The sequence below is a fragment of the Oryzias latipes genome, chromosome 3, assembly GCF_002234675.1.
Source record: "Oryzias latipes chromosome 3, ASM223467v1".
Classification (NCBI taxonomy): Eukaryota; Metazoa; Chordata; class Actinopteri; order Beloniformes; family Adrianichthyidae; genus Oryzias; species Oryzias latipes.
In genome coordinates, this window is record NC_019861.2 from 20,236,614 (window position 1) to 20,251,335 (window position 14,722).

General features: G+C 37.5%; 1 protein-coding gene across 8 annotated transcripts in view; it reads right to left on the bottom strand.

Moving 5' to 3' along the window:
* tead1 (TEA domain transcription factor 1) overlaps window positions 1-14,722 on the bottom strand; it is a 51,885-nt gene that overhangs the window by 12,777 nt on the left and 24,386 nt on the right. For 4 of the 8 annotated variants that reach the window (XM_011489176.3, XM_004066996.4, XM_020714013.2 and 1 more), the window contains 2 exons: window positions 3,932-3,996; window positions 1,576-1,638 (listed from right to left, as the gene is read on the bottom strand). In XM_011489176.3, the coding sequence (XP_011487478.1) occupies window positions 1,576-1,638; window positions 3,932-3,996 (128 nt within the window). Of the gene's footprint in view, window positions 1-1,575; window positions 1,639-1,723; window positions 1,787-3,931; window positions 3,997-14,722 lie in introns of all 8 variants that reach the window. The other 4 variants (XM_023953467.1, XM_023953466.1, XM_023953468.1 and 1 more) reach the window with 2 other exon arrangements.

Below are 14,722 nucleotides of genomic sequence, written 5' to 3' on the forward strand. Positions count from 1 at the left end.
AGTTTGGGGGGGAAAAAAGGTTCAAGGAAGCAAAAAGGGCATTTCAGAAACAGCCAGTTTCACAGCCATTCTCCGCTCTGAAAATGTGCCTCAGAGTCTTTGACAGCCCGGAAAAGTTGGGTTACGTTCTCACAGCAGAGGTGTAATCTTCCATTTTGTTAAGCGCAGTCAACAGTGACGGCCTTTTCATAGTACTGTATAGTTAATATGTGCTGCAGAATAGGGTGCCATCTACTGGAAGGCACAGTAATCAAAAAGTCATGTTTTTCCTAGCAGGTGTTAATGCAGAACCTTTAAGTGTAGATGACTTTTATGGTACGGAAATAAAGAAATTATTTCATCAGTAATAAATATGACCAACTCAAGCTGTTAAAGGATGAAATGTTAAAAAAAAACTCTTTTATCTTGCTAGATTGCATTTTTTTACATATTTCTAAACTGTGCAAAAGCACAAATGTGCGATATTGACTAAAGCACATCATACATATTTTTCTCCAATTTTGTGATTTATTTTTCAAGATAAAGAGTTTAAAAAGTTAGTGATGCAGTCTCCAACACTTTCTGTGCTGAACTGGCCATCAATATTTGTTTTCTTAGCAATAAACCAGTACTGTTCCACTTGTTAAATGGCTCACTTGTTTTAAATACATGGATTTATTTCATTTTATGAATCTTTAGTATTTCGTGAATTACATGTTCTTTATTGTTTTTCTGAGTGCAGTTTGAAGTGATTGGAGCACTAATTGTCAAAGCTATGCAAGCTACTATTTAAAATAATTAAAGTGTGTTTATGCTACTGTGGTTTAATCCTAAAATGTGTTTTCATTGGTTAAAGGCAACAAATCTTATTTTAATTGATTGGTGTAAGCTTGAATATGTATCATTTAGTTTAGGAAATAAAACTGTTTCAATCAGTTAAGCATTAGGAAAACCATTCCAAGTTTAAGGTAATAGAAAGTATGATGAGTTTTTTCTATCAGCTGTTTTGACTGCGTTTCCCCAGCTATGACCCTTCTACTGAGAAAGAGATGTAAACAGACAGTTTCCACAGAGCATCAGCTCTCAGCCACTCACCCACAGCCAACGCCAGCATGCTTTGCAACATGCGAGCAGGAATATTAAAATGGACAACAGGTGGAACATAAAAAAATCAGAGCCTGACCAGTAAACAAATACTAACACAATCAATTTAAACCAACACAAATTTTTAATCAACAAAGAAACAAGTTATCTTTTTTTTTTTTTGCCTAGATGCCAACTTTATCATGGTGAGTGCTGCTTTTAATATTTAGTACTGGTCAGACTTCTGTGAGATTTTATGTTGTTCCTGACAAAGCATGCTGTTGTTGTCACAGCAATATTCCAAAAAAAAAAAAAAAAAAGAAAGAAAATCTTGCTGCAAGAACATCTGAAAGAGCAAAAATGGATAGGCGAAGGGGAGATCAGAAATCCTGCTAAGGTTAAAGGAAGGGGGTTAGGAAGAAATGGAGCACTGGGGATTCAGTCTGTCACCACAGCAAACAGGAAGTTATGATGCATAGCAACCAAGAAGCCCAAAAGCAGAAAAGCGCATACCTTTAGCTTGGAATGAAACTCACGAGATTTTCTTCTGGCAAGAACCTGAATGTGACTAGACACCTGCAGGGTAGGGGAGAGGAGGAAAACAAAGGAAGAGCCTGTAACCATGGCGATGAAAAGCCCCCTGCAACTGGGCCAGACGTACCTTAATGGCAGCTTGGATTTCTCGAACTTTCTTTCTTGCTAAGACCTGTATGTGACTAGACACCTCCATTCAAAAAGAGAAAAGGGAAAATAAAAAGCAGGAAAACCAAAAAAAAAAAAGTACACACTTAACTATGCTTCAAAAGATACATAAGGGGGAACAAGTGACCACACACCCAGCCTATATCCAATAAAGTATTATTCAGTGTGTTGTTGTCACTTAAGTGAGCTGATTAAGGAGGATGCAGGCCCTTTTAGCAGACATTAAGAGCTAACAGATGTGATCTTCTCTGTGCTGAATTGAAATAGGCTGGTCTAGTATCCTTATGGGAGCCGGGCATTTTTACCAGCCAAGTTTTTCTGCGTCTCTTAGTTCAAAAGTATCTCGTAGGGTGTGCTAGCACAAGGGCAAGTGGAGGTCTGAGTGATGTTTACTGTAGATTTAAAGTCTCCTCTGCTACTGTTAGTGCAAACACATTTTCAGGTGAGTGATCCGAAGGATAGAACACACAAATGACTGAAAGCAAAACAGTGAACCCCTTAGATTTTCCTACATAATCTCCAGAACAGTGGCAGCTGGCTACATACTGCTGTGCTGTGGCTCACCACCCCACACTTCCTCACAGTGTTTCATTTTAAGTGTTTGTACTCCATCTTTTGTTTCTGCCCTTACCTGTCCGTTCATCCCACCAGCATTTGCAATAATGCATTAAAAGCAAAAACCCGTCAAACTGAAGACACAATAGTCACTGTTCAAAAATATGCCCAGATGGGTTTTAACCCGAAAAATATGATGATCATTTGGTAGCAAATCTAACTCTAGGAGGCATAGAACTCAACTGTTGCAGTACTCCTTGCAGGACAGTAGCAATAGAGTTAAAGTGGCCTCTGATCAAACGTTAAGAAAAAATAGCCTAATCTACATAAACATCAGTGGTACTTTTGATATTCCCGATCAAACAGACAGCATCCAAACTTTTACAGGGTTGTCTGTTTAAAATGCATTTTCCGAGATCACTGGAGCAACTCTGAGAAATCACACCAAACATCCACAATATTGACCCTCAGTAAATTATTACTGCCATATGTAGAAGAATACAGTGTGATGGTGTATCAGTCCATATCCGACTGATGTAGCTCCAGATTAAACCTTCATTTATACACTTCACATTGAAAAGGGAATTCAGATATGAATGATCAATATTACATTGTTTTTTTTAATCAAAAACCTCAAATTAATCATATCAATTTTATATTTCACATTACTGCTAATAAGGTACAGTAGTTAACAGCAACAGTTTAACTTTAAATGTCAATTTAAATAAAGTAGGTTGTCAACACTGATGACAGATATTAACATTTGCCACTGAAAACTACCAGGAATGTGTACCAACGGGAGCTTGGGTGCACCTGGCACTCACACAGCCATCCTGCAGTGCTGGTGTCTTTTATGTTTCATGGAGATGGATCTCTGTATTAACCTCTAAACATTGGCCTTACAAGCACATTGTTTAGACTTTAAGATTAATTCGTTTTACTTAGTGTCTCATATAGAAGTACATTGATTCCTTTAATTAAACATGTTAGTTCTGTCACTAAATAGCATCATGTTGCAGGAAGAGTCAGAGTTCAGTTTATGGACACAAAGACACTCATAATTAGAGCAGAAATTGAGATTCTCTTTCTTTTTTTAAATAAAAGTGAATAATATTAACTAAAGCTAAAAGAGAATCAGGTATGGTTCTTGAGAATAGCTGCAGGCAAACAAGCCTCTGAGTCTGATCTTGTGTTTAAGAGTCCCACAGGAAAAACAATACAGCCTTTGCTGTCCAGACTAATCAATTCATTTACTGATCGAATTTCACTACATACCGGATTGTTTATCACTGTCGTTCAAATCACTGAATTTCACAGGGAATTTCTCGTTTTAATAAAAGTTCAGAAAGTGCTGCTAATGAACCAACAGGTACAGATTTATTTGGATTTTTTTTAAATATTATGTACATTCTTGTTGTTATTGCTCCTGTCTTCAAGGCTGTGTTAGCTCTACTGACAGTAAGTTATTTAGTGTGTTTTACCTGAAGTTACATCTTCTAGTCCAGTTTAAGTTAGACTAATGCTTTCATTTGATATTGGATTTTATCTTGATTTCAATCGTTTTTTTAAGTCACAAATTGTACTGACAAAGACATATTTTGTTTTATCTAACCTGCTTCCGGGTCCTCGTCTTTCCGGTACGGAGCTTGATGTATCTGGCTATCAGTTCATTTCGACCTGCAGGAACAAGAAAATATGACAAAACATCTGTCAGTTCATAAAAAATAAATAAACAAATAAATAAATAAAAGACATTTGACATAAGATGGATGAAGCCCATCTGCTGGACATTTTAAACATCTAGTTGTAGAGTTAGATAAGTTAATTCTTCTCTTTGAGTTCTGGTACATCGCCTGTCTGTCCTGGGAGATGATCCCTCCTTCATGTGGACACCCTTAAGGCTTCTTCTTTTTTTCCAGAATCCATTTTTTTAGAAGTTTGTCCTTACAGCGAAGGAGGTCTAAGGGCAGGGATGCCAAGTTTAGTTTAGTCTGTTTAGTTAGTTCAATTTAGAATTTTCCTATTGAATTCTATGTATTCATGATCCATATAATTATATGTTTATTTTTATTCTTTACTTTCTTACTTTATATTCTCAATTACCGGTATGAAGCCCATTGAGACGACTGTTGTTGTGATTTTAGGCTATATAAATAAAATTGAATTGAATTGAATTGAATTAAACCTTAAAGGGCCTATACCATGCAAAATCAATTTTTTGAACCTTTAAGTGTATTGCAATGTTCATTCCTTACAAAAAGAAACCCTAAACAGATGTTTTGATCCATTCACGCATTTCTGAGCATTCCTCCAAAAACCTGCTCTCTGAGCTCCGGCCCCTCTGAACCCATGAAAACGAGCGGGTTCCCACACTGTGACATCGTAAAATGGGGAACCGCCTCTTCCAGGAAGAGTCTGCACTGCCAGCACTGCCTTCCAGGCTAACACACACTCTCTCTCTCCACGGTGCTAGCATTGTTCGACAAAAACTATTTCCTTTTATGTGCACAATATACACATCTATCTATGAAGAAGTTTGGATGTTGTCTGTTTTCACGGGCGAGACGCAGACGTGCTGCCGAGGCCGACTCTAGGTTGACGTCATGAAATGGGTGGCACCCACAAGGAGCGAAAGGCGGAGCATCACAGACTGACTCGTCTTACTTCCGGTTGGAAAAGATCTCAGGAACAAAAAACAAATATTCAATAAAATATGTGTTCTTTTGTGTGCCAAGAGGATTAAGAATAGCATGATATAGGCCCTTTAACAACAGTAACAGAAAAAAATACTACAGATTTTGCACTGCCTGGACATAACAAAATTGATTTTTTGGCTCTAACTCTGTCAAAAGGGACGAAAACCCACCAGAAAAACTGGTGATTACTACATTTCAAATGGCAACCGCTTTAGATATATGATGAACAGGTTGCTTCATCTTTGGGTTATTGTTTTTTTTCCGCTCTTTCACAATACAATAGCAGGATTTACCAGGCAGAAAAAGCCATGAAATTGTTTGAGACTGGTACAGGAAGGACAAAAGAATCATTTTTCATGCATGAAAATTTGCTTTTTAACTGAAAAAAAAACTGAGCAGCTGTAAAGCTAAAGAACAAGTTATTTCATTTTTATCTTCAAAGTCTCAAAATTCCTAAGTTGACAAAATACATAAAAATAGCTACAAACTGTATTGAAACCATGCAGACAATAAAATCAAAGCATGGCTTTGATAGATTTTCTGGATTAATAAGGCCTCCAAACATTATTTGTGACTCACATCCATTCTAACTTCTGTAGCAGTGCTTGTGTACCCTGTATACCTTTTTATTATAACAATGGAATGCTATCCAAAACATAAAATAAAGAAACTTTAAATTGAGGGTTGAAGGTGAAAGTAAGCAAGAAGTTAGATGAACCTTTACAAAAAAAAAAGACCAAATCTGCTTTTAGTGCAACATTTTTCTCCAAAATTATGATTATTACTAAAACATGTTTGCAATTGTATCTTCTTTCTTTAATACTAAAGCAACATTTAAAAAATTAGGTAAATTTAGGTACAGCAAACACACAAAAGCACTTGGAAAAAACTAGTATTACAGAAAAGCCAAGAACATTTTCCTATATTGGGATATTCTAAAACTACTAAATAATAGGCTCAACTAAAAATCAACACCTGCAAAGAATATTTAACAATATTTGAAAATATATTTGGTGCAAACCTCAGCACATTTTGGCCAAGTCTGTCCAGACAAGCAAAATCCTGTGACTTTCACACTACAGTATATCCCACTCCCAGAATGATTTGCAGTTCCTGTCTGATCATCCCGGCGTAAAAAGTTCATCAGATGAAGCAGGAACCAGCACCCATTTAAATAATTCACACACTGTGGAAACACAACAATACAGGCATTCATGCAAACTCTTGATTCCTAGATCAAAGCACACAAATGACCAGCTGAAAGCTTGCCTACTGTTGAATAATTCATTTTTTTACAGAGCTAAAAATCCTTTAGGATGGCTTGTGTGCCTCTTCTCTGTAATATTACAACACGCATTATAATTAAGAGAACAAAGTTATCACAGAAGTTTTCTAATTTAAAATTTGTAACATGAAATATAGAGAATAATGTTTCATATAGAGAATATTGGCTATTTGGAATAATTAACTTATTGTGTCATACCCAAACAAATGTTTTAGCTTAAGCTCTAACAATGTATAAAGACTGAATTGGGCATTACTTTTTTCAGATTTCAAATTAGTATGAACTTCTCATACTATGATTTATTATTTGCTTAGCAAAGTTCTTTTATATTTGAACATTTTTCTTTATCGGTTTTATTGGCTTTCACCATTTGGCCACGCTGAGAAATTCTGTTCGTGAAAGTCATGAACTTAATCAGTAAAGGAGAAGAACATTTTTTGTAGTTGCCAAATTCCTCCCAAACCTACGTGTTATGCTCAGTAACAGCCAAGGCCACAGTACACTAGCCCCTCCTGTACCTGTCTGCTGCTTCCACAGTACTACTGAATGTCCAAACCATCTAGACCTCATGGGGCCTCTAACCTGTGGCGTCTGCTACAGGTTTGAGGATTGTCACCACAGCAGACACCAAACATCTTCCAACCACAGCTCCAGTCAGGTGCCGTGACAAACATAGCCCACTCAGACTCAATGTCCCCAACCTCCCTCTAGAAATTGTTGAAACTCTTCCAGGGGAGGCAGTCAAGAATCTGTTTGACAGGTTCCAATGCCAGATGTTCAAGGCAAATCCTCACTAGTTTTCCGGGCCTTCTAGGTCTTTCTGGCATTTCCCCAACCATCTGATCACATTTAACACGTGCTAGTGATCCACTGACAGCTCAGCCCTTTTAACTATAATCTATCTCCTACAAAAGGACAGCATTCAAATTATGTCATGGATTAAAAATTGTACCTGACAGAAGTTTTTTTTGCCAACAAATGTTTATCTCAACCATTCATTATGACAACAGGTTTTAATATTAAATTTGGCTTTAATTTGGGATTTAACTGTCATTCATCTGCCAAATTATTAAAAAAGAAGATGGAAAAAAGTGGAAAATAAAAAGAGAGAATACTTAAGTCAACAATAAAACAAATCTATTTAAGATAATAAGTTGAGTATAATATTCTACATGCCTGGTATTATTTAAACTGTTTGCAAAAATGTTTTTCGTTTTTTTTATAACTATTTTATTTGCCCCTTTCTTGCTTCTTTTACACATAAAATCTTATTTTTTTTAAATCTTTAACTTCTTTTTACCCTTGAATACATCTTTAAAGTATTTCTTTATTGTGAATTGTGAACTACCTAATTTTACCCCTTACAATCATTTTAGTTTGACTTCTTTTTAGTGTTACTTCTATCATCTTTGTGTTTTGTAGTGGTTGCCATATTTCTATAAACCTTATTAATCAGGCAGCAAAATGGAAGGCTCTCTCTAAATCCGCTTTGGCAACATAGTGACACAGAAGTGACCTTCTTTTTTGGATAAGTGCTGTGGTCCCCTTGAACAAATGTGAAGAAGCAGTCAGGTGTACTGTATCTTCAAATGAAGTACTTCAACTAAACAAAGAGTTACTGAGAAAACAAGTCACAGGCTATTGAACAATGAGAGAGTTTAGTTCTGGAGGATGTGCATAAGCAATATTACCTGATGTTGTTGCCATGGAAATTTTTACATCAAATAGAATGAAATTATTAGTAACCTAAACATTAGCAAGTGACTGTTACATGTTAAATTATGAAGTCTATCTCATTTCTAAGTACTGGTAAGTAGAAAAAGAAAAAGAATGTGCAAAATATCTATATGTAAAGCAACAAAAATACATTTTAATGAAACCAAAGACATATTAATACATTATAGACATTTATCTTAATGCAAAATGAAAACAGCATAAAAAATAGGCATTTCAAAATGAGTAACAGGCTAAGTACTTAGAGTATAAAACGTATAAAAAACTATTTGGTAGATTTTATTTTAGTTATATATTTATATGTAACTTTTTTTAATAATAAATCATTGTTGGAAGTAAATTTTGTATATGTCCTTATGGAAGTTTAAACAACTACTTCTTAAATAATTAATGTTTGTCGTTTGTTTTTTTTAAACATGATATTTTTTCTAAGAGCTTTCTTTTCCAAATACTATTTTGTTTGGTTATGGGAACTAGCTCACATAAGCAGTCATTTCAATAACACATCTAAAACTTTGATTTAGGGGAAAATGAATCTTTCAATTTGTTTTTGCATTTTTAAAATGAACATCAATTCATTTTAATCATTTATTGTTTTTAACCCAGACATTTAGGCCAATGACAGCTACAGTTTATTGCTAAGAATCCCGTCAGGTGTTCATTTGTAAAAAAAAGTTTTTTGGAGACACAAGTAGTTTCATCTGATGTAACACAGCACCACACCGAGGCGAGAGACTGTCAGCAGATCACCAACCTTTGTGGGTTTTGCTCATCAACTTTCCTTCAAGACCAAAAAAATAGTTTGATTTTTTTTGTATGTCAGAACACAAATGTTCCTATTGGTGCTCAAATATTCTCTCCCCCATGTCTTTGCAATGGCACAAAAGATTTTTTTTTTCAAACACATTCAGTTTCTTCCTGAAAGCAAAGTGTTTCATTTCAGAATCCCTCCTGCATGACCACGTGTGCTGTTCTTATGTTTCTCTGCCCATTATTTTTCACAAAAATCGCACACAACTTGCTTAATTTGAGAAAGAAAACCCCAATGGAACCTCTACCAGTTTTTGAAACAACAGATATGGCATCGACTTCACTTTAAGGATGCTTCACAAAACTTCCTCTGCAAAGTAGGGACTCCACTGTACTCAGATCTGCAGGCAGGATGGCTTTCTGAAAGCAGCAGGAATCTCAAGAAAAATGTTACGATAAACTATATTTCTATTATCTGCACATGTATGAAAAAACAAGGAAATCTCCAGCTGGACATGACCAGGGGAGGTTTCCAGAGGAACAAGAAGCAACATTTACAAGTGCCTTCTACCATTTGGCAAGAATACAAAATCAGAGCTGCCGTCTATTAAAGCCTCTCAGGCACAGAAATGTCAAGTACAAGTCAGAAGATGAAGTCTACTTCGTATGGCCCTATACTCTTTAACTTCCATGTGATTGGGCTCTTGTGCTGAAAGTGTTGGTCTGTGAGAGACTTCAAGGCCAGATGGTGCATGCATGATGAAACAATGATGACACACAATGTTGCTATTCTCTCAAACACAATAGAAATCCCTCCCTCTCCTCCTACACACTCGTGCTCCCAAACAAACAGAAACCATCAAATTGCATGTGGCAGAAAATAGAAGGCTTGAAGGTTCGTCCTCTAACTGCGTTGTGTGCGTCTCCGTGTGCTTTTGAGTTGGTAATTACTTCTGTAAATGTAATAACAAGGAAGTATTTTTTACGGCGCATTCAAATAAAACTTTTTTATTGTTGTTGGATGTGTAATCCTCTCTCATTATTGGTTCGTAACTTGTGAGAATTTTACTGTGTATGGTCATTATTCTAGAGGCCTGTAACCATGCTATAATTTACACAACAAGTGCTCTTCAAGTGTCTTTGGTGTTGTGTTCTTTCCAAATCTGTCATTTTGTAGACACAACGAACATTAAAACAAAAACCTACACTAAAAACTAAGCGATATTATTTAGTTTAATTTTTATGTGATTACAGTGTGACATAGAATTAAAGTATTGTAGATAAAGATAAGGTTAAAGATAAAGATAAAGATACTTTTTTGATCCCAGCTTTGGAAATTGGGAAGTTCTTTTTTTACAATTAAGGAAAAACTACTTCCTGAAGTTCTTGCTTTTGAAAATAACCCTTTTGTACATAACAATCTTAATCATGTACATATTTGCATTTGTGTGCTTTTGTTCAAATTGTTAAAAAGGCAATAGTCATAGTAATAAAATGTTTTCTCAGTGAAGCAATTGTGTGTGTGGGTAACAACACCTGAAACTACCAAAGTGGTGGTGACTATTTGTCAGGAAATGGACAAGTTAAAATGTGGCTCTAAGATGCTGCTTCGAAGATGCTACATCATTGTTCGCATCAACACTATTTCAACCAGTGATGCTGCTATGGGACTGAGCACAAGGATATTTCATAGAAAGTGGATTTCATTTAACCCATAAAAAAATGCAACTGAAAAAAAAGCACAACTGAACCTTTACACTAGGTCTGTAAAAGAGGTCAACGTAACTGCACTTAAAATAGCAGCAACAAATCTGTTTCTGACTGTTGAGCAAACATGAACTGACCTGGAAACACAGAGACACAAATTGTGTATCAAACCTCTTGAAACACAAAGGAATAAACAAAGACAACCAAACTACACTAACAAAATCAAAAAGGGTTAACTCCTCCAAATATCTGACTGGCACATGGTATAGCCCAGGGGTCGGCAACCTTTTTTACTTTGGGACCGCCCCTAATGAAAAGAAAGCACCCGAAGCCACAACCCGTTTTGACATCATTATATATATTATGCATGTATATATTATATCAAGGGTGCTCATTACGTCGATCTTCAAGAACATGAGTGTAGATCGCGGGCCAGAAAAGATAAAAAAAAGTACTTCTTAAAAATCCACCAGCCAATCAAAATCCTCACTGAGAAGTACGGGACTTGATTGACATGTAGATTGGGCAATCGGACATCGTCTGAAGCATACATCACTGCAAATGCACATTGTCTTCTTAAAAGGATGATACCGCGGTCGCGTGTGGGCGGAGCCACCAGCTGAAGTTCTGGTCTGATCGCTGCATGGAGCGATGTGTTTATCAATGCATGGTAGACACTGAGAATGTGGAGAGATCAGGTTTATTATTTTGAAGAGTTCTACTTGGTAATCATGTTTCCATGTTTGAGTTCATAAAATCATCCCAGAGAAAGTCTCTGCTTCAACTCCTGCAGTGAAAGCTGCATCTCAATGTCAATCTGACGCCCGTGTTTTCATCTCTCTGACAGAGTTTGAAGCCAAAGCCCCTCCTCCGCCTCTTTACCTGCTTTTCCTCTCTACCTGTTTACCTGTCCACATCCTCTGCAGCTGAGAGTTGGTTTCCCCGCACTCCTCAGTGTGTCCTACACAGAGAGCGCAAAATACGATAGTCGGGGCGCTCCAGCGCAGCACAAGGATGAAAGAGCTGGACTCAGGTTATAGCGGGGATAGAGCGGGTTAAGCAAATGAATGAAAGAAGGCGGCCCGCTGAAGAAATATTCAATATTGTACACATTTTATTATTAGTTTGAACTATCTCTTATTTAGAAAAATCTTTTATTTTGCTAAATCAGTCCCGTGCGAATAAAACATCAACAAAAGTTATGTTGGGCGGTTTTTGTCTGGGTCTGGCGGTTTTCAGATGACTTTTGGGCTGGAAAACTGTGACTCTATCTGGCAACACTGACGCGTACTCTCAGTCTGTCATCTGCGAGTTGCTCTCTGCCCCGCAGCACGTCAAGTTCCCGGCAGAAGATCGGAGTGTTTATTGAAGCCGCCCCGCGTGTCTCCTCCTGCTATCAGCTCTGCAGTTCTCGCCCGATAAATACGAGCTCATTTAGGAAGCTGGCTTTGACATGATACGCGCTTCGTACGGAGCCAGCAGATGAACAAACTAAAATAAAATTTAATTATTATAAAATACTCATTATTTTCCAAAGTCACAGGGAGCCACAACAAAAGGATGAAAGAGCCACATGTGGCTCCGGAGCCATGGGTTGCCGACCCCTGGTATAGCCTAACGAGCGTCAACTTTTAAGTCAGCCACACCTTTTGCTTCCTGCACAAGAAAGAAAACAAACTGTCCACCAATTATAACCTTGCAATATTACAGTAATGTGTGTACTCTATCTAGCATTACAGTGGAAAATAAACAAAATAAAATAACTAACTAAGGTTGTATTGTTGTTTATTTTAGTGTATGATGGCGGTAAAGAGTGTAAACAAAGTGATGATGGGATATCTGCGGAGGCTTACTTCCACGCAAACAGTCCTGCCCAAAACTAAGAAGTGACTTTCTGATGAACTAATGCTGCTTTGCAAAAACTGTGTCCTAGAAAACGACACAGGTTTTTTGATTTTGCCTAAACACGTCATAATCATAATTAAAAGACCACTGGGTACGCTTTTAAAATAGAAGGAAAAAAGATTGGCGTGGGACCTTAACACCAAAGATGTCGCCTATGGCACTTAAATAACACACACTCTTTGACAAACTAACTCTGGAAGTATTCATGTGACCAACGTGAATCAGCTGGTTCTGGCGTGGAGAAAAGTGAGATGCAAAGCCGCTTTTCTCTGCGACAGAATCAGCTGATTTATGTTGATTGTGTAAGTACTTCACTACTGTAAAGTTTTACATATCAGGGCAAGGCTGCTTTTTCTTCGCTTTAGGATCTGCTGAATATACGTTAATAGCGTAAACGGTTGAAGAGTTACAATAGCTGAAAAAATGTCAACGCTGGAGCAAAAGATCTGGAGTTAAAGAGTTAATCTGTCCATTTAGCAAAGTAGGTTTTGTCAAATTAGCATTTCCAGTCTACAGAATTTTCTTATAAAACTAATAGATTTAATAGAGGATAGTGGTAATCCATAATCGTGATCATGAGTAAAACTAAAAAAAAAAAATGTTTTTATAAAAATGTTCCCCTTTAGTTAATGCAGTGAGCACCTGTAATTAACAGCTGTTTAAAAATCCATTTTTCTGTGAACACTAAAAAAAATCAATACTTAACTTGAAATGACCTTATCGAACTAGATAAAAGGCTTTATTGGAGGGGCTGGGTCAGGAGTGGTTGAGCTAATGTGTTAGTTGAGCAGTGGGGGATTAAAGGTGAGGTGTTGTCTCGAGATGTTACAAGACATCACAAAGCAGCAGGTCACTAACCTGAGCCTTCCTGGAGACACTGAGGGGATTACAGCAGCCAACCTCTGCTGAACTGTGCCTGTATTCAGACGCAAAGACAACCTCTTTATCACTCAGCGGGTCCGAACCATTCCATTTCCTCCTTCCCAGCTCTGAGCCTCTCAAAACTCAGCCAGAGCTGAATCGTATGAGTCCCAACTCTATGCAATGCAGTCACAAGGGAGCATTTTGCACAGCCAGGCCTTGTCTGAATCACTCTATCAATTAAGAGCCACTGTGTTTATCATCACATACATTATTGTAGAGGCTGGCCTGGTCATTGTTTTGAGGTCTGCCTCTCAGGAGAGGGAAAAGGGATGAAACAAATGACCAGGGAGACAAGCCACAGTTGGACAGGCTGCTGTACTAATCTGAAAGGACGGCTGTAATTACGAGTCTCCTGAGGAAGTAGCGGTGTGGCGGGTCCAATGTGTGAACATGGTGCTAACAGTCAGGAAGGTGCCCTGCCCTCTTTTCCACAGCAAAGTAAGACACTGAGCCAAATCAATATTTTCAATCTCTCAAGATCAATTCAGCATCTGAGCACAAAGGAAACCACGCTGGCTTTGACCAATATGTATAAATGAAAAGTCAAACTTTGTGGTCGTGATGGGCTCGTATGTCCCGCTTTTTTCTGCAATCATGAACACAGGCAGTCTGAAAGTTAGAATTGAATACAACTTTCTTTTTTAAAAGGAAAGACGGAAAACACAACTCAAGGAATCATACATGGTCACAACAAAACACACTGTGTCTGCTATTTATTTGACAAGGTTTAGGGTAATCTGATAATAAAGATGAAATAATGATGGTATTTGTGTGATCGTGGCTACAGATCTTCCTTTGTTTCCAGGGATTCTGTTCCATCCTAAGAGACCTTTCTCCAAACCGACAAAGAAAGATATGACAGCCTGTGTCAGCAGAGGAGTGCAGTCCCTGTGCTTAGGATGAGACAGCAGAACAGTGGCATTCAGATTCCATTCATATGTTGATTACACAAAATGGTCCCATCAGTGTGAGATGATCTCATCAGAACTAAAGTGTTTCATCAATGGAATATGATGCAATCAACACCAAATAAATGGTCTTTCTCCAACATTGCACCGAAAGTGATACTGCATCTTTAAGAAGCCTGGAGTCTCACTGTGTTTTGTCAAACAAAAGCAGCCAATTAGGAACATGCAACCTGAAACCAGAAGCCTGGCTCACAGGGCTGCACTCAGACCTCAGAGCAGGGACACACCCAAGAACTCCTGATTCAGGCAGGCACAGAGCCACAGCCTGCTGTCTAACCCAAACATCACCAACAGGCTCATGAATCCATCTTTTTTGTCTCTTTCTAATGACGGTTTACAAATAAAGCGCTTATTCCAACACTGAAAGGGCTGTTTGTGACAAATCTAAAAAACATTTAAAGCAAAATATTTTTGATTTTGGTCTCTTTGAAAGA